We start from the raw sequence: 21,071 nt of genomic DNA on the forward strand, positions 1-21,071 counted from the left end.
GTTGTGGCCCGTGAAAATTGGACAATGCGTGGTTGCATTGCCCGTAGGAGGCCTTTTGGAAGGTGCCGTGTCGTTCGTTTCTGCATCGTCCGTGGCTCCGGCTGTGCTGCCGCGGAGACGCGGCCCCGTCCGGGCCATTCACCGAGACCGTCCGCCGGCCCTCGCCCTGCGCCGCGCACTGCGCGGCCCGCGGGCCACTCCGCCGGCACTGCCCTTCCGCTCCGGCAGCCGCCGGCGGCGGGTGCTCGCGCTGCACGCGTCCGTTCCTTCCCCGTGGTCCGCTCCCCGCGCGACGGGAGCGACGCGCAGTCCGGGGCGGCGCAGGCTCGCCAGGAACAGGCCCCGCGACCGCGAGCCCGGCCAACACCCAGAAGTGAAGCGTTGCTGCCGTCTCTGAATTAGCCCTTTGTGCTCTAATGTATCCTTGCAATGCGAGGGGACCCATGAGGTGGAGCCGTGCCCATTCTTTATTGAAACGGGTCACTTCCCCAAGGGCGCTGCCGGTTTCCTCCGCCGAGCCGGGGACGCTCCTGAAAGAAATGAGAAAGCAACGCCTGTGTCCAGGTCGCCAAGGCGACGGCCTGGCCGGGTGAGCACAGCAGGTGGGGCGGGGCGTCTTCTGGTCTCTGAGCTTGGACAGGATGGTCATATTTGAGGTCACTGTCTCTCTTTACAATCCAACGAGCGGATGGTCCTGTGGCCACTACTGGCTTCAAGGAGGCTAGGCGTGGCCTGCCCAATGTCCCAGTGCCCAGACACATGGTAGGCCCACGTAATGTGTAGATTCGGGTGTCCTTTAATTTCAGACGCATGCCATTGAGTTATAATTTTAAACACTTGTTCTGTTCTACTGCTTTATATTACTTTTTAAATGACTCCAATTACATATACATATTGAAAATCCACTCCCTGTCTTCTGTGTCTCTCATCTTTTCAAAATCTCTTTATTTACTTTTTTGGGCTTTTCTCATTTATAATTTGAGATTTGTTGTTCTCTCCATTGTGTTGATTATCTTTGTGCATCTTGTAATGTAAACTTCACTTCTGAGATAGGGATTGTTCTTCTCTTGATTGGGTTGGTGCATATTTCACATTCTCTGTTGGGCCATGTCTTATCTGTGCTCCCTTATTTCTGGTCTGTGATATTCTTCTGTAGTTACAGTTGCTGCATAATATTTTTTAAAAACTACATGTTGAAATATTGTATGACAACATTCCTCTTCCTCATGGCCATATTGATTTCTGGTGAGCCTTATTCTTTTGTTAATGTAGTACACAATATATTAAATTATTTTAGAAATTAGTCTTTAGAGGAATAAATATAATAATGTTCTTCTTGGAAGAGTTGCATTTCAAGATAACAGAGTCAGTAAAAAGGGTAAATATTACTTTTTGACCAGCATATAATCCATATAAATATCAATGTAAAAATAACTAAATAATTTAATAAAAGTTTGCGGTGTTCCACTGTTTCAATGTTTTCTCTTTCTGAACACAATGCACTGAGAAAGAGGCACACTCAACTTTTCTGGAATGGTTTCGGTCATAGAGATGTGCTGGAGCTGGCCGGAACTGGCTCACCAGAGCTGGCTGTTAAGTTTCCAGGGATGTTAGGACCCCACTAATGTCACCTAGGAAGCTTGAAATTGGACACGATGGGACTATTCACCATAAAATCACCTCAGTTTAATGGTCCAATTCATAGCGCCCTTTGTTCAATATAAGGAGCCAAAGATGCTTGACCACTTTATAAAAACACGTGTACGCGGCCATATATTTATTGCTGTTCCACGTGTGGACAAAGAAAGAAGGATCAACAATTCTCCGCTGGATTAAAATGTAAAATGGATTTACATTTTAAAAAAATTGAATGTCAATATATATATGAATAGCAAGGCAAAAAAGTACCGATTGATAGAACCAATGAGAATTACACTTTTTAGAAGTTCAGTTTACAGGATATAGCAACAACTCTGAAACCAGTTTTCTTACAGGGTTTCCACTGTTAGAAACAATGCTTTCATGGTGCAGACGAGTCATTCCTTTTCTCAAACTGTGGGACAGAAGAAGTATTTTGTCTCTACCAACTCTCCTTAGTTTAGCATCAGAATATACAGGTGTTTCCTCGCCCTTGAAGCCAGACAGAGCAGAAGATTTTGGAAAACAGCTGGTTCAGCTGCCCTTGGATTGACCCCAAAAACAATATTTCTTTCCAGACCTGAAAATCGACGGACACTGTCCAACACGATATGATCCTCCATGACATCTGATGCATTGACGAATTGTACGAACAGAAGAGATTCCTCAGGGTGCTGAAAACTTTGCTCCCTCATTGCTATTTCAAGCTTAGATTGATATGTTTTTATATCACTTGCTGTGCTGCAAAGCACAGCAATATCCTTGTGGGAATAACCCTGCCTTAAGAGGAACTGGCATTTCTCTGATATAAAATCCACCATCTGCTCCAAATTTAAGTACTTGACCTCAAAATCGCCTGAAACACCCTGAGTCCATTCAGCTTCACTGAGTATCTGCAGGAACCCAGGGGGGATGTTACGTGGTGGATTTTCTCTGACCTCCTGCATTTTTTGTTGTAGGTACTTGGCTATTGGATCTGCATTCCGGACCACTCTGGTGAGCTCTTCTCTTGGATACTGGTCTTGGAGACGGGGGAGGCCACTGATGTCCATGTGAGTGGTCTGAAAGTAGTCCAGAAAGATCCAGAGAATTCCCAGATGATCCTTTCTCTCATGAGTGATGGCTTTTGCCTTCATATACCACTGCCCATCTTCAGTACGGAAATTCTGAGCTTCATCGATGACGATGTGTTCAATCTCTTTGAAGTAAGTACTCATGAAGGTTTTCCGCGTCACTGCATGGCAGATATGTTTATTCCTGTATAAATTAAAATAAAAAAGGAAAAATAAATAATATATATGAACAGTTAATCAAATTAAAATGACACACAAGGGTTTTCTCCAAGTATGTAAAGGAGGAGGAACTCTACTCTATCATACTCCTGTGAACACAGGACTATGGGCCCAGATCATTTTACCGCCTCCTCCTCTCATGGGACAAAACGATTAGAATTGAAGGAGGTATGGAATGAAGTCAGAGTGAACCACATTTGGTGACAAGATCCAACTGCTTACCGGATAAAGTCCCTCAAAGGTTGGTTCTCACAAACATAGAGAATTGCCCTTTCCTTACAACCAAACACGTTCTTAATCTTCTCCATGATCTTCATGGCTATGACGGTCTTCCCTGTGCCAGGTAAGCCGTGGATAAACAACTCTCTGGTCTTGCGAAGGTTCTTTGAGACGATCTCATGCTGTTGGGCTGTGAGCAGATTTAAAATCTCACAGCCGGCCTGGTCACTCAGCAAAGACCTGAAGCTGAGCAAGACAATGACAAGGGACTGCAGCAAGGCTTCCATTTGCTGGGTGTCTGCAAGGTGATAGGACTCCGGGTACTCGGTGAGAGAGCCCCAGCCTTCCAAGGACCCTGAGCTGCTCTCGGAACTCAGATACAGGACCGTGGGCCTCACGTACAGCTTCCCGGTATAGCCGCCCATGTTCACCAGCTTGTCCTTCAAAGTAAAGGCTGTATGGGTGCAGTAGGACCGCCCGTCTGCATGCCGCTCCCCGAGGATGGTGTAGAGAACGGGGGTGCTGTCCAGTGCTACCAGCAGAGCATCGCAGATGACTCCCTGCCTCTCTGGCAAGTCCAGGTCCACAGCCCAGCTTCTAGAAAGGATCAGAGTTCCCCGGGAGAAAGGATGCATCTGCCTCCTTATTAATCCCTCCAGACCTTCATGCTCCGAGGACAGTTCCTGCCAGAGGGGTTCAGGAGTATATCGTAGACCTTCTGAAGGCACTAGATGTGGAGAGAATTACAAATTTGAGGTCAATATCAAATTTACTTTATGATGAATTATAATTAATAAAAAGGAATTATTGTACTTATACTCAGTTATAATTAGTCCTATGACAAATTAAAGATTTTTCATATCTGTTCTTTTGTAAATGTTATTATTCTTTAATAAAGGAAAAGAAGTCTTGAAAACCTAGCACACTTTCACTAAAACTATGTGCTCATTACGTTTATGACCTTGAGAAATTCCTTAGGTTCTCTAACACTCTGTTCCCTCACCTGTAAAACAAACAAAAACCATATTGCCTATGGTGAGGAATAAGTAAAATAACATAAAATACCTGGCTCATCGTAGCTGCTTGGGAAATGTTAGTTCTGTTCCCCTTGCTACTGTCAAAGTATTCGAATCTCAAATTCTCTCGGAACAGACCCCATTGATGGAGGTAGAAGGAGGCCTCCCAGGAAGAAGGCGCTCACTGAATTCTTGCAGAGAAGACAGAGCCACACTAGGCCGCCTGTTAGCAGAGCCTCTGGCAGTGCTCCACCGCGGGCCCCGAGGGTAGGCCCTGAGCTAACCCTCCTGAAGCGAAACTCCGGCATCGCTCCCAGACCAGGGAAGGCTGCATCTATCACAAGAGCCTCCCTCTGTCACGTGGGAGCAAGGCACAATCCTGCGACACAAGAACAAACTCACACTGCAGGGGTTTAAAACTTAGTTCAATGATCATTTATTCCAAAGCGGGGGAAACGCAGAGGTTGCTCTCAGCCTGTTGTGCCCATATCAGATCACAAACCGGAATCGGTTTGTAACACAGATTTTGAGTGCAGTGATCCATCTGTCATTGGTAATTGTTTATTGTTCATTGGGCCGGTGCTTTCCCACTTGCACCAGTTGTTGGCACACCTTGACCGAGTCTGTGACGTGGATGACAGGTAGCATGTGGGAGATGGCTTCCTTTAGGAGACGCCTCCCGACCTCAGCAATGTTAAAAGGTGGGGGACACACATCTTGGGGTAAATGAAGCAGAATAATATAAGGATCTGTTTCACATGGAGCTTTAGAAACCAAAAGAAGTATAAAATAAGAAAACATCGTTTGTTGATTGTACTGGGGAGTTCATAGACATCGCTGGGCCTCACAGTGGGGGCAAGGCAGACATTCTTCCTCTCTTTTTTATGAAAAATGGAAACTCAGGCAGGTCAATGAGTTGCCCATGGCCACACCCACAGGAAACGGCAGAGCCAGCCCCCAAACCCAAGCCCCAGGCTCCAGACCTTCTCTTGGCTCCGCTCACAGCACTGCCCCGCAAGTCACCCAGGCTGCCCCTACTGGTGAGTGGGGGGCACCGCGGAAGCGATTCACGGCAAACCTGTTTGATCTCATCACTGACTGGATCTTATTTTGCCTTAACTATACAATAGGACATGCTTCCTCAGCAAACTATGTGAACGCAAGAAGTGTCCCTTGCATTTCTTTGATAGTCCACATGACACTGAGCGAGTCACGGGGACCAGAAGAGGTGCCAATAAATGCGACACTTCACAGGTGCCAATAAATGCGTCCCTTCACAGGCAGCAGAGCGGGCACACGCCCCACGTGGCTTGGGGTCCCTGTGCCTTTGCAGAGCTGTGTTCTGAGACTGTCATGCCCCCTCCGCTTTTGTCACCGGACAGACTCCTCCCATCTTTCCCGGAACTCCCAGGCCTGTCCTCTCCTCGGGACTCCCGCGGAACTTAGATCCATTTTGAGCAGGCACTGCACTCCGCACCTAGGGAAGTCTTCCGGAAAAAGCCCTGGGGTGTCCTGACGGCTGTTTTCACACTGTAGGGATCAGCTGAGGGCTCCTAACAGTATAGGACGCCAGGATGAGGGTTTTGGGGGCTGGCTGATTCTGACCTAGTACCCCAGGCCCTGACTTTCTTACTATCAGTAACTGCAGTACAGACAGCATTTCTGTTTCAATCACTGCATTTCCTCTCACATAAATATTTGTAGTGTTTAGACAGAAGGCAAATTGTCATCGATCCGTGCTAATGATTAAAGTGCTGAGGACATCTCTGTTCTTAACGCCTGCAGCCCAACGGCAAAACAAAAAACAAACTCTTTATTTAGCACTGTTAGTATTCGGAACCTAACACCAGGAGCAGCCTGTGAAAATAAAACTTGGCCTTTCAAAAATTAATTTTAACTAGGTAATACATTCCCATAGTCCAAACACCAAAACGTCCCCGCTCCCGCTTGCTCCACTTCCTGCCTCGCCACACTACCCTGCCCCCTCCACAGTCGCGAGTTTGTTTCTTGCTTAAGCTTCAAAAATTTCCTTATGGAAATATCCCCGCTCCCACCTTCTTACACAACAGGTAGCAAACCATTTGGTCCTTACTTTATCTCACGTAGCAACAAATGTTGGAGATCTTTCTATGTTACTGCATGAGAACTTTCTTATTTTTTCTCACAGTTACGTAACGTGTCATTTTATGGGTATGTCATTTTATTTAACCAGTCCTTATTGAGGGGCACGTGGATGTCCTCCCTAATTTTTTTTTAAAACGTGATTTTTGTAATGAAGCTTCTTTAAAAAAAAAAAAAGATGTTATTTATTTATTTTCAGAGTGAGGGGAAGGGAAGGAGAAAGAGAGGGAGAGGAACATCAATGTGTGGTTGCCTCTCAGACGCCCCCTACTGGGGACCTGGCGTGCACTGGGAATCAAACCGGTGACCCTTTGGTTCGCAGGCCGGAACTCAGTCCACTGAGCCACACCAGCCAGGGCTCCCCCCTAATCTTTTACCATTATAATAATAGTACAATAAGTAACCTTGTACATTTGGAATGTATGCAAGTATATGTGAAGAATAAAGTCCTAACAGTGGCATTGCTAGGTAAAAGGGTACATGCATTTGTAATTCCGGTAGGTACTGCCAGGTGTACCAATTTGCACTCCCACTAGCAACGTATAAGGCTTGTGTTCCCGCAGCATGGTATAGAAAAGATAATGTCAGATTTATTTATTTTTACATTCCAAAGATAAAAATGATAGCTTGTTTTAATTTGCATGTCTCTTACTTCAATTAATAAGCATTGTTTCAAATGTTTGAAAGCCGTGTGAATTTCATTTTTTCTGAACCGTCTTTGTTGATTTTCCTGTAAAGTGATTGTTTTTTATCCTTGTCCATTTCTGGAATCCCTTTTACACAATCTAGAGACATTGGCCGTTTGTGATATAAATTGCAAATGTTTTTCCCAGTTGGTCAATGGCCCTTTGACTGTTCTTAGTGGGTTAGGCTTGCACAATGCTTCTCAAAAAAAAATTTTATGCATTCGTATAGACAAATCTTTCAGTTCAGGCCTTCTGGATCTTGAATCTTGGTTTTCCTTTTTTAATTTGTTTATTTATACATATACTTTATTGATTATTCTGTTACAGTTGTTCCATTTTTCTCCCCTCTGCTTCCCCCTGCCCTGAACCTCCGCTCCCACCAGCACCCCCTCCTGCGTAGTTCACGTCCATGGGTCGCACGTGTAAGTTCTTTGGCTTCTCCACTTCCTACACTATTCTTAACCTCCCCCTGTCTACTTTGTACCTACTATTTATGCTTCTTATCCCTGTACCTTTCCCCCATTTCCTTTCTCCCCCTCCCCTCTGATCTCTATTTCTGTGATTCTGTTCCTGTTCTAGTTGTTTGCTTGGTTTGTTTTTGGTTTTGGTTTTTTTGGGGGGGTTCAGTTGTTGATAGTTGCGAGTTTGTTGTCATTCTACGATTCATAGTTTTTGATCTTCTTCTTTTTTCTTAAATAAGTCCCTTTAACATTTCATATAATAAAAGTTTGGTGATGATGAGCTCCTTTAACTTGACCTTATCTGGGAAGCACTTTGTCTGTCCTTTGATTCTAAATGAGAGCTTTGATGGATAGAGTCATCTTGGATGTAGGTCCTTGCCTTTCATGGCTTTGAACATTTCTTGCCAGCCCCTTCTTTCCTGCAAGGTTTCCTTTGAGAAATCAGCTGACAGTCTTATGGGAACTCCTTTGTAGGTAACTGTCTTCTTTTCTCTTGCTGCTTTTAAGATTCTCTCCTCATCTTAATCTAGGGTAATTTAATTATGATGTACCTTGTTGTGTGCTTCCTGGGGTCCAACTTCTTTGGGACTCTCTGAGCTTCCTGGATCTCCTGAAAGTCTATTTCTTTCACCAGATTGGGGAAGTTCTCCATTATTCTTTCAAATAAGTTTTCAACTTCTTGCTCTTCCTTTTCTATTTCTGGCACCCCTATGATTCAGATGTTGGGATGTTTAAAGTTGTCCCAGAGGTCCCTAAGCCTCTCTTCATTTTTTTTTTTAATTTCTTTTTTCTTCATTCTGTTCTGGTTGAATGTTTATCTCTTCCTTCTGCACCAAGTCGTTGATCTGAGTCCCGGTTTCCTTCCCTTACTGTTGGTTCTCTGTACATTTTTCTTTATTTCACTTTGCATTGCCTTCACTTTTTCCTCCATTTTGTAACCATACTCAACCAATTCTGTGAGCATCCTGATTACCAATGTTTTGAACTGTGCATCTGATAGGTTGGGTATCTGTTCATGGCTTAGTTCTATTTTTGGAGCTTTGATCTGTTCTTTCATTTGGGCCATATTTCTTTGTCTTAGAGCACCTGTTAGTTACACTGGAAGAGACGAGGCCTTAGGTATTCACCAGGTTGGGGCAACCCAGGTCAGTGCGTTGTGAAGCTGTCTGTCGGGGAGGGGTCTGAGAGGGGACAAGGTCGCTTGCTCAGCTCTCAGAGGCTTTCAGTCACTTTCCCCACTACCCACAAGAAGACTGGACCCTCCTGGTGCTGATTCCCAGGTGGGCGGGTTTGTGTTCATTCTAGGACCCCGTGGGTCTCTCCAACAGACTCTCCTGTGAGGTAGAGTTTCTCCTGCCGCTGCAACCCCCACAGGTTTTTACCTCTATAGATTTTGAGGCTTTCTTTTCCCACGCTGGAATCCTGGGTTGTGTGGTCTCTCTCACTCCCCAGCTGTTCCTCCAGTTTATCCGCACGCAAATGTAGGACCGCCTGGTCTGCCATCTGCCGCCTCCCTTGCCTGGTCTTCCAACCGTCGCCTTACTATGCGTCCTTTCCACCCTGGCTGCCCTGTCTCCACCCCTCCTACTCATCTGGATAAATGCTTCTTCTTTAACTCCTTGGGTGTTGGACTTCCATATAGTTCGATCTTCTGGCAGTTCTGGTTATTGTTTGTTTTAAAATTTGTTGTTGTCCTTCTTTTGGTTGTGCGAGGAGGCAAAGTGTATATCTACCTACACCTCCATCTTGGTCGGAAGTGAGTACTTAGTATTGAATCTTGATTTTTCTAATCCTCATGCCAAAGTTATAAAAGCATTTGCCCAAGTTTTCTTCTAGAATACTTATGGCTTTAATATTTTGTTTAAAATTATTGGTCCATTTAGGGTTTATGTTAGCGTGTGCTATGAAATGTGAACCCACATTTTACAAAATTAATTGCTACCCAGTTATCCTAATTTTTTTTTTATTGAAACATCAACTTTCCTCCACTTTGTTTTTAGACATATTGTAGCCAATCTTAAGACAAAAGACACCATTAAGAAAGAGGCCCACCCCAGCTTTGCAAGCTAGTGCAGTTACTTTTCTTCTTATGTGTACTCCCCTCACTTTTTTAGGATAAATTCCATCATAAAGTAAATTCTCATATGTGTTTGCATCTATTTCCAAAACTTCTATAGTCTTGCTCTAATTATATGCCAATACTTTTTTTTTTTTTTTTTAAATTAGAGGCCTTATAACTATTGGCTGGCTGGAGGGCCTCTCTTGTCTTCCCTTCCTCTTCAGGTTTTTATTTCCTGGTTCTTCTTCCTTATTTACTTTCCCACTGGAACTTTAGAATAAGTTTGTTGAGATTAAATCAATCTCTTTTTCATTGATATCTCATTGCAATTATAAAATAACAGAGAATTGACAACTTTATGATGTTGAGTTCAAGATCATGACATGTATTTCCGCCTGATACAAGTTTTCATCTGTGTCCTTCAATAGGTTTTAATATTTTTTGCAAATTGGTTTATGTTAGATAGTTCACTGAATAACTTTTTGTTGCTTTGCAAATTGGGTATTCAAAGAGGCCCACCCCTAGACATATCATGATTAAAAGGCCAAACATTAAAGATAAAGAGAGACTCTTAAAAGCACCAAGAGCCCTGGATGGTGTGGTTTTGTGGATTGAATGCCGGCCTGTGAACTGAAAGTTCACTGGTTCGATTCCCAGTCAGGGCACATGCCTGGGTTGTAGGCCAGGTCCCCAGTTGGAGGCATGCGAGAGGCAACCAATTGATATATTTATTGTACATGATGTTTTTCTCCCTCTCGTTCTCCCTCCCTTTCCCCTCTCTAAAAGTAAATAAATAAAATCTTTAAAAACTTTTAATGTTAATAAAAGAAGGTATTCTTTTGATGTTTGGTGACAATTCCTGAAAAATTGATTTTTATATAAGACTAATAGATTGTTGTTCTTATGACCATACAGTTCAGTATTTTGTTTTAGTTATAATTTATGTCATGGTAATAACTATCAATGTTTATGCTTATTCTTGCATCTAATATTGTTTATTGTGGACAATTTTGAAAATATAAATTTGATGTGCAAATGAATGGGAAGACCTCAATTAGGTGAGGGAAAAAATAAAAACTTGGAGAGTCATTATCTATTAATGGTTCTTACTATTTACACATGTACACGAACATTTATGCATCAAATTCTAGTGCCAAATAAGTCAAAGACGTGAGCACGTGCTTTCCCCTCTCTAGAAGTCCAGAAAGAGGTCAGCAATGGCCTCCTGGTAAAGGCCAATGGGTTGGGAGAGAGGGATGAGAGCAGAAAACAGGCCCCGTCCTTGGTTCGGAATCTTTATTTCAGGCCGAGACACAAGACTGTTTCTCTTACACCCAAAACATGTTCATAGTTGGTCTTCATTTTATTTATATTATATTATACCTTGATATAAATATTCTTTTTTACTTTCAAAACAGGTACTCCCCTGGACAACATAGCAGAGGTGGGAAATTGTTTTGCTCTTGGTGCGGTGTATGCCTCTAGTTCAACTAGATAAAACGGTATCCAGTCTGGATGAGCACCAAAATCATGTGAGTAAGCCGGATAAAAATACACATTATGAGATACTATCCCATATTCTAATTTATTGAGTCTGGAATAAGGTACCTGGTATCTGTACTTTTTAAAATAACCAGAAACACTACCCTGGCTGGTGTGGCTCAGTGGATTGAGTGCCGGCCTGCAGACCAAAGAGCCGCTGGTTCCATTCCCAGTCGGGGCACATGCCTGGGTTGTGGGCGGGTCCCCATTTGGGGGCGTGTGAGAGGCAACCGTACATTGACGTTTCTCTCCCTCTTTTTCTCCCTTCCTTCCCCTCTCTCTAAAAAAGTGAATAAAGAACCAGAAAAACTGATGATCAGTATAATTTGAGAACTTCAAGACCATTTCTTTAATGGCAATAATAGCCCTAGATTCTATATGTGGTAGTGCCTCAGCCAGTGGGGACTGTGAAGGTTCACTTCTAAATTATTTATCACCAATAATTTATCACCTGGTGATAAACTGTCATCTGGTACACATAGGTTTGCAGAGTATTCTTTCAGGATTTTTAAAAATTTTTATTTAATTTTAGAGAGAGGGAAAAGGAGGAAGATAGAGAGGGAGAAAAACATCAATATGCCAGAGAAACATTGATTGATTGCCTCTCCCATACCCCCAACAGGGGACCAGGCCTGCAGCCTAGGCATGTGCCCTGACCAGGAATTGAACTGCCGACCTTTCACATCACAGGACAATGCCCAACCTAGTGAGTCACAACAGTCAGGGTTACTTTCTGGATTTAAAAAAAAAACAAAAACAAACAACTATAACCATTTACCTCCCCTTATCCAAGCATAGAAACTGGCGGGTGTCAAGTAGGCAAACCATAATTGCTACCTGGAAATAAAAGTTGCTGGAGATCTTCTTTATGTTCCAGGCCTTTCTTGGAGTACACTGGCCTGCTTAGAGGAGGCCCGCTAGACAGGCTCACCTGAAGTTCAAAGTCTTCGCACAAGCCTGGAAGACCTTAAAAAGAAAGAAAATTCATGTTGTTCTGACATGTTAGTTCATCTTTTCACCCCTGAAGGAGGCCTTACAAGGAGATATATGTATGACTGTCTAGGTAGTGTGACTTGAGAGATTGTGGCAAGATAAAGCCCCATTCATTTTGTAGGCAAGTGTCGTTACTGCAAATGGAGGTTGCAAAGTCCAGCAATGGAGAGACAGTATCTGGAAGTTTGAATGAGCTTCTCATTCAATGTAATTCTTCACCCTCTATGTCTAGATAGCATTTTCTTTCTATTTCTTTTTTGGTATGTACCACACTCTTTTAGTAAACATGTAGCTTACTTCTGTGGTGTAAATATTCCTGCCATGGACAATTTCAAGCTACCGATGTGATGTCACTAAGTGCAGAGCTGGGAAGAAATGCACAGCAGCACAGCATTTTATAGTATTTCCACCATACAGATAGCATAGATGTAAATAACCTCACAAGCAAAGATAGTATTAAAATGTAGTAAATAATTAGGCAGTGATGAGTTTGTATTTATTACATTGGTTTTTAATAGAATTGTCAGTTTATATAACAATTTTTAATAATGAGCATACTTATAAAATGGCTCACAAAATTCCTGAAATTTTATCTCATTTTAAAATTGTATTTATTGATTGTTTAAAATTTATATTTCATTTATAAATTGTATTTGTAGAGACTTGTTGTTTCACTTAATTATACATTCATTGATTGAGTTTTGTACATGCCCTACCCGGGAATTGAACCCGCAACCTTGGCATTCTCAAACATAACTTAACCAACTGAGCAACTTGGCCAGGGCAAAATTTTAATAAATGACTCCAGAGCCAGGAAGAGCTACTACAAGACAATCATTCCTCCCAATTTTTCTTTTCATCTTCTAATGTGAAAGAAAAATTGCCTATTATAAGATATTGATTTGGTCTTCTACTTAACTGACAAAATTTTATCATATGTGGAAAACAGGATACTTGGAGATTCAAAAAACACAGCATTTAGTGGGTGTGAGAAGTTCAAAGCCACAGGAAACAAAGAAAAACCTGTCTGATTTGAGGATACTAGAGGTAGAAAAGGACAGGGAGCGAGGTACCTTCCCCCTCTTACCTGGATCTCTGTCCATCACCATGTCTACCCATTGCTCAGTTGTCAGTCTGCAGACTTGCTTGCCTTTCACCATCCATGATTTGGGAGCTTCTGAAAATACCGCACAACAGAACGGCTCCACTCGGAGTGCACAGACATAGCCACATAACTCTCCGTCCACTAACACTTGAGGGAATTTGAGTTTGAATGTTATCTGGCATTGGGATCGGCAAAAATGGACACAAGGTAATTTGTTTATTGCATCTTCTATTTTCTTTCTCAAAGAGTTAAGGTTAAAATTTTCTTGAGCACATCCCAGAACTCTCTTGCTCTTATCATCCACTCCAATAAAAAGAAAGCCACCTTCACCGTTTGCAAATGCAGAGACATACTCTGGAATTATACTTTTTACGTATTCTTGGATGTGTTTTGTAGAGAACTGTTTAAACTCTACATATTGAGACTCAGGAAAAGGCAGGATTTCGCCATGTTCAAGCCGGTCTCTTTGGAAAGTTTGGTAAGCAGGATTCAAGCACTGGGAGTTTTGTTTTGACACCATGGGAATTTTACTAGAAGGTTCTTTCCCCAAAAGTATTGTTTTTTGTTCTTTTTTCTTCTTTTTCAAGAAATTAAATGCCTCTCCTAGTTTCATGGGAAGCACAGAGGTGCCAGATCTACGGTATAACGAAGAAACCAGGCTGCAAATGCGGGGCTTGGTAGAATTGTCTTCAGAGGAAGGGCCAGGACTCCAAGATTTAACAAAAAGGTAGAAACACCTCCCTTGTTGCTTGGTGTCAAAGAAAGCCGGCAAATCTGAAGACTCAATGAGGGTCCTCAACGACTCTTCTAAATCCAGTCCCATTTCCACAGGGTGCCCCTCGTTGCTGGCCTTCTCCATCAGAATCACCCCTCCTCCTGAATTCAATAAAGCACATGCAGCCTGGACAACTTTCTCCTTCTCCTGGTCTCTCTGAGTTTTCCGCAGCTTTTTTCTGTGCCCTTCACCAACAGTCACTTTTCCTACACTGATGACCAAATCTGCGTAAGAGGATTCTACCAGCAAAGGTGAATTAGGTGTCTCCATCTTCAATCTGCAACACAAAGCTATTAACAGCCGTGTATCATGTGGATGAAGAAGGACATTAGGTAGTACATAAGAATGCATTCATTTCTTCATTTGAGAATATTTGCTGATTTCCTGCTACGTGCTGGGGGTGGGACAGTAAGTGGCAGATCAAGAAGAAGCATAGACCTGACTCTCAGAGCTTATTGTCTGAAGGGGAACATGGCTCAATAAAGCACTTGTGGTAGGAAGGGTTTCACAATAAACCATGTGAGAGAAGACGGAGCCCCGGGCCCCAGTGGTGGCAAAGGGGACGAAGAGAATTTGGGCACATATGAGAAACGTTTAGGAAATAAAATTATAATGTCATGATCTGCATTGACCAGATAGAATTAGGAGAAAGGATTAAAATTTGGCAATGGAGTTTTGGCATGGGCAACTGGGTGGTGAGTGGTACCACTTATTGGCATAATAAAAAGTAATTTTAATTGGCATCTTCTATTAAATTTGGGTGATGGACATATTTGTGTTCATTATTTTGTTCTTTGTATTTTTTGTAAGTTTAAAATTACTTATAACATAAAAACAAAAATCTTTATCTCCAAAACATTTAAAAGTTGAGTGAGGGATGAACATTTAGATCATTAGGAGGACAGTGGTAGAACTTCTGGACCACGCACATGCTTAGGACTCTGCGGGAAATGAAGATGGACAGACGCAGGGGAGGACCTGCTAAATGGAAGAAGAAGGATCAATGGATTCTGGGTCTTTATGTTGTCAAAGGACTGGCGTTTGGAAGTGGCTCAGCAAGTCAGGAAAACTCAGCAGCACCGCGGTGGGGAGGGGCTCTTCAGACGCTTACGACTGGGCTGCCCCCTCAGTCACTGTCGCCTTATGCTTGATGATAGGCCAAAGAATGCGATCAAAACATTTCATTCTTTGGCTTATTAATACAGGAAATGTTCCGTGAGTGCTCACTGTGAGCACACTAGGTGCTGTGAGAGACACAAAGAGTCTGCTGGTTGGAGGTTTATGGTTGAGGTCATATCAAATTACCATGAAGTGGTTTAAACAGTGGGTAAAACCTATAGCACTAAATGCCTATACTGCTAAGAGGGAAAAATAAAACTAGTGATTTTTTTTCAAAAGTTAAAGAACTTAAGAAAAAACTAGCTCACAGAGGAACACAAAATAACAGGAATAATAAGTGCAAGGGCAGAAGGAAATCAGAAAATAAGAAACAACTATTTGATTAGTTAGCAAGATAAAGGGTTTTATTTTTGTTTGTTGTGCTTGTTTGGATTTTACTTTTAGACAAGACACTGGCATCCTTATTATTTAAAAAGAGCTTTGAACAAGTAGAAGGGTGGTCAAGTGTCCAGGTGTGTCAAGGAACAAGGTCTGTCTCCCGAGCTGTAAATTGCTTGGGAGGCCGGGTCATTCACAATCTCGCTCGTCTGCCTGGTACGTTCCTCGGGGTAACTGTTACACTTGTAACTCTCTCGTTCTATGTTTTAGCACATTTAAAGTCTCCTTGTCAGGTTACTTACACAAAGAGCCACTTAAGAGACATCCGCCCTCTGTCTTAATGTTTATTCACATGGACACTTGCTCTCAAGTACTGCACGGTAACTCATTTTCTGGGATAAATATTTTCATTTTGGCAACTCCTTTCTCTATATACTAAGTCTGAATTATCTTGGCCCTGGTCAGGTAGGTCAGTTACTTAGAGCTTCATCCTGACACACCGGGGTTGCAGGTTTGAAATTTGGTCAGGGCACGTACAAGGAGCAACCAACGATTGCACGGATGGGTGGGACAACAAGATGATGTTTCTTTCTCTCTAAAATCAATCATTAAAAAAACTTTTAAAAAAACCTGGATTTTTTTTGTTTGGCATAGAAACCTTGAGAACTTCTAATCAATCTCTTCTTCTTTTAAGACTTGAAAGATAATCAATAAATAGGAAACTCTGGTAGATTTCTTCCTTTAAAATAATGAGCAAGAAGATTTTGTTCCACCAAAAAATATATTATGGATTTTAAAATCATAAATGAATTGTTTTAAACATATAAGCATGTAAGCAAACTGGTTTAATTAAAAAATTGAGAACTCAGATAAATCAATTACAGAGTAAAACATCAAGACAGTTAGCAAAGAAAATTTTTTAAAGTACACGGCTCCACTGGGCTTACCGGAGAAAACTTAAATGCACATTGCTAAGTGAAAGAAGCCAATCTACTAAGGCTACATACAGCACAATTCTAACTATATGACATTCTGGAAAAGAGAAAACTATGGAGGCAGTACAAAGATCAATGGTTGCCAACAGTTGGGGGAGAGAGAGGTTAATAGGTGGAATACTGAAGATTTTTAGGGCAGATAGTATAATCATGGATATATGTCACTATTTATTTGTCCAAACCCATAGAATGTACAACACCAAGAATGAACCATATGTAAACGGTGGACTTTGGGTGATTATAATGTGTAGGTTCATGAATTGTAACAAATGTACCACTCTGGTAGGGAATGGTGATCATAGGAGAAGCTAGGCATTTGTAGAGCAAAGAACAAATCTCTGTACCTTCCTCTCAATTTTGCTGTCAACCTAAAACTTCTGTTAAAAAAAAAATAGTACTTTAAAAAACAAGACAGATAAGCCCAAGGTAAAGGAGAGAAGACCTACCTGTCGGGAGAGAACCAGGATATTTGCAGAAGCATGAGTGGCCAGGGGCAGAAATCCCGATCAAGATCTGGGATCAAAGTTTTGATACAAGAAGACTAGATAAGTCAAGCCCAGATGAAAACTGGGAGGACGGTAACAAGGATTGTGTTTGTGCCTTTCCTTATGGACTGAGATAACTTACGTCACTGAGCTGAGCACTGCACCACAACATTTACATGCATGATCTCACTACCTCCACACAACAAGTACTATCATCTTCGTTTTACCAAGGAGGAACCCGAGGCTGGGAACATGCTTAGAATCACACGGATAATGCCTGGCAGTCAGTGATCTGGCTCTAAGTCTAACGTTGTTCATCGAAGCCTAGGTCCTTAATCACCACGCAAACTATTTTCTTCAATTATTAAGCCCCCTAGGTGTGGAGAAGGTCTGAGAACAGAAAATTTTTCAGGTTTTTTGATAGTATAACCATTCCAGCACGATCTTCCTGATATCAGTTATAGCATTAATTTTATATAACACATTTGACAACAAAAGCCAAAAACACAAATATTGGTCAATTTCTAAGAATATGTAGATAAAAGTCATACACAAAATGTTGCCAGACAGAACCCCTCAACACATTAAAAACATCTGGAGATCCAGAAAAGATAGAAAAATTTTCTGTCTTAAACAAGATGTAAAAATTATCAACCATCATGGAAACAGACGTTACCTAGATATATTTTTTTAAATTTCTGTATGACAAAAGATACCATAAACTGTTAGAAGAACAACATACATGGAAGATAAGACTGTCCCTACTTACAGATGATATAATGGTAAACCTAGAACATTCCAAGGATTCCTTGGACTAATAAATGAGTTAGCAAAGTCTCAGGATACAAAATCAACATGCAAAAATCAATTGTACTTCTATACACTAGCAATGAACATGTGGAAAACAAAATTAAAATTATAATTTGCAATCATTACAAAAAACTTAGGTATAACTCTAACAAAACATGTATAGGACTAATACTGAAAATTCCAAAATGTTAATGAAAGAAATTGAGGAAGATCTAATTAATAATGGAGAGATATACTGGATTCATAGATTGGAACACTCAAGAGTAAAGCTGTTAATTCTCCCCCAAATTGATTTGAATGTTAATACAATTTCTATCAAAATCCAAGCAAGGTTTTTTGTGCATACAGATAAAATTATTCTAAAATATTTACAGAAAGTACAAGAACTAAATTAGTTAACGCAATTTTGGAAAAGAAAGATGTGGAAGGAATGGCTCCACCTTGCATTAAGACTTCATACATAGCTCAGTAATTGAGACAGTGTGGCTTGGCAGAGAAATGACACAGAGATCAATGGAATAATTTTGAGAACCCAGAAGTAGCCCCACGTAAGTACAGTCAACTGATTTTTGCAAATCACTAGAGGATGAATAATCTTTTTGACAAATGATGCTGAAGCAATTGGGTGTTCATAGGCAAAGAATAAAAAGGACCTTGACCTAAACCTCATACTTAACACCTTACAAAAACAAAAACAAACAAACAAAAAAAAACCCCAGAAACAAAAAGATCCCTCTCACAGTGGATCATAGAGTTAAATGTAAAATGATAAAATATGTTGAAGATAGCACAGGAGAAACTCTTGATAACTCTAGGTCTTGGTAAAGTGTTCTCAGATGACACCAAAAACATAATCTGGAGAAGAAGAAAATCAACAGTATGAGCTTCATCAAAACTTTCCAACTTTTGCTCTGTAAAAGATCCTGTTTTAAAAAGAAAAAAATGAAAGGACGCCCTCACTGGGTAGTTCAGTTGGTTGGAGGGTCCTCTCCTGCACCAGAAGGTTGCCAATCCCAGCGATCCCAGTCCCGCACATACAGCAGGCGACCTAGGGGTGTGTCTCTTACACTCTCATTCTCTCTCTCCCCCCTCTTCTGCCCTCCTTCTCTCTCTCTCCCCTCTTTCCTCTCTCCCTCTAAAGTCAATAAAGATACACTTGGGTGAGCATTGAGGAAGGAAGGAAGGGAGGGAGGGAGGAAGGGAGGGAGGGAGGGAGGGAGGGAGGGAGGGAGGGAGGGAGGGAGGGAGGGAGGGAGGGAGGCTACATACAGGGAGAACGTATTTGCAAATCATGCATCTGACAAACAGCCCAGATCTAGAATACACACAGCACTCTAAAACGCAACAGTCAAGAAACAATTTCTGAGCAAACTAGGAGTAGAGGGAAGCTTCCTCAACTTGACAACGAACGTGTCTAAGGGCTTGTCCCTTTCCGCGCGTCACCAGCCCTCACCTCTCACACGCGCCCACTCCCCGTCCCCCAGGCCCCTTTTCTCCTTTTCCTCGTCTCCCCAACTGGAACAGCGGAGCAGCGACCCTCCACACGGCATTCTGGGGACCCAGGTCGAGCCCTGAGGCTGCATCCTGGAGAAGGCGCTGGCGTGGCCACCTGACGGGGGCCCACGGCCCCGCCCCCCGTGCCGCGCACCTGTCCGCCTGCCCCCTTCGTGGTGCATCCTGCTCCTGCGCACGGAAACCAGTGATCCAAGGCACGGTGTCTTGATGGAAGACAGTTAAGATAGCAATGTGAATTTTGAAATGTTCAAACTTACATTCATTTGTCTTAGAGAAAGTGATCATTCTAAACCTATAAATGAAATTGATCTGTTTTCACTGTACTTATCCTAATGATTCCTACAATAAAAGAACAAACAGGTCAATTTTACGTTGTTTACAAAAAGAAGAATCTGGGCGCTCATGGCCAAGGTTAACGAAAGAAAGGGCAGAGCTTGTCTGAGTATGGACTTCGATAATTGGAAAGGCTGGGAAGGTGATTCAGGCGAAGACATGTCCAATTCTGATCGTTTCTCTGAGATGAGGAACAACAAGGGTGCCGACGAGGATGTAGGTTTCCCAGAAGGAGATGCAGCAGATGAAGATTCACAAGACAGTGATGATGAAAAAAACGCCAGGACTGGAGTAGAGAATCTTGTCGTTACCAAATTTTGAGGGGAAAAAGAAAAACACTTCTCTGCAAGATTTCACAATTGAGGTACTTCCTGAGTTGATAGCTTTAAGAGCAGATGCTGCCTTTGCCTCCTTTAACCCATTTTTCAACCTGTTTGTTTTCTTAAAGGCTTCACAAAGGGCTGGTTTGTGTCATTGAACAGGGCAATTTTAGGTCAGCTAAAGCATGAACACGGCCCAGACTTCATGACACTGTTGAGGTCCCAGGCAACTGATACGGCAGTTGTGATAAGTAAAAGCATTTTCCTAAGTCTCCTCCACTTCATAGCACAGACACTGACATGTAGGAGGCTCCTGGATTACGGAAAGGTAACTAAGTTTTAGATTCTACAACATGGACTGGAACGGACTGAAACAAATTGGTTGATACATTAAACCGGTAACAGCATACTGTTCTTCCGGTGTATTCAAGATTGTTTTGCTAAAGTTTTATTTTTCAAACTTTATTGCACATAAGTGATCACTTGCCGGTGTTCCACATATATCTTAGCTAAAACTAGTGAATGCCCTAACTTAGATGGTTTTTGAAGCCTGTACATTTGGTATTGTTTTACCCTTAAGCTTTCACATCTGTTAGCAAGGAGGACAAAAGAAAGGCTGAACATTTTTGCTTGAGAGTCTGTACATTTAGACCAAATTCATATTTGCACTATCAGTATAGCAAGTGGGTGAAAAAAACTTAATACACTGCTCATTTTTTTCTCTCTTTTTTTTCATTCAGCTTGTACCAGGGCTGAAAAACCTCAATTTATGTTCATGACAGCAGGGATTTTTAAATGTCTACATTCTTTGTAATAAGCTATTGAAAAACTTCTTGGGTGTCTTTTTAAGTGTCTGGTTTACTGTAATCTCATGGTTACCGTTTACTGGAATGGAGTTATTTTCACTTGAGGAAGAATTTGGGAATGTTTCTGTGTTTGAAAAAAGAGGCATGCTGTATTTTCACAGAAAACCTTTTAAAAAGTGGATCTGTAATAGCAAATTGTAGCTGCACTTTGATGCAGTTGGAAAAGAAAGTGTGATTGGAATGAAATAAAACTAATCTAGTGTCCTCCTCTATAAAAAAAAATTTATGGGGAAAAAAACCCCTATAGGTAACATCATAGTTAATAGTGAGAAACTAGGTGCTTTCCCACTAAGACCAGGAACAAGGCAAAGATATCCCCTCTCACCATTCTTCTTCAACATTG

At 41.8% G+C, this 21,071-nt stretch overlaps 1 protein-coding gene and 1 non-coding gene across 2 annotated transcripts; both read right to left on the reverse strand.

Moving 5' to 3' along the window:
- Positions 1-2,093: 2,093 nt before the first annotated feature.
- On the reverse strand, positions 2,094-15,729 carry SLFN11 (schlafen family member 11). The gene is made up of 5 exons (XM_054593097.1): positions 15,707-15,729; positions 13,115-14,184; positions 11,872-12,000; positions 3,153-3,876; positions 2,094-2,895 (listed from the first exon to the last, which is right to left on the reverse strand). The coding sequence occupies exons 1-5, from the start codon at positions 15,727-15,729 to the stop codon at positions 2,094-2,096; spliced, it is 2,748 nt and encodes a 915-aa protein (XP_054449072.1).
- On the reverse strand, positions 9,434-9,567 carry LOC129086724 (small nucleolar RNA SNORA81). The gene has a single exon (XR_008530845.1). It is a non-coding gene; the product is annotated as a small nucleolar RNA SNORA81 (small nucleolar RNA).
- Positions 15,730-21,071: the final 5,342 nt, after the last annotated feature.

The sequence above is a fragment of the Pteronotus mesoamericanus genome, unplaced genomic scaffold (assembly GCF_021234165.1).
Source record: "Pteronotus mesoamericanus isolate MK-2021 breed Mesoamerican mustached bat unplaced genomic scaffold, CSHL_Meso_final scaffold_408, whole genome shotgun sequence".
Classification (NCBI taxonomy): domain Eukaryota; kingdom Metazoa; phylum Chordata; class Mammalia; order Chiroptera; family Mormoopidae; genus Pteronotus; species Pteronotus mesoamericanus.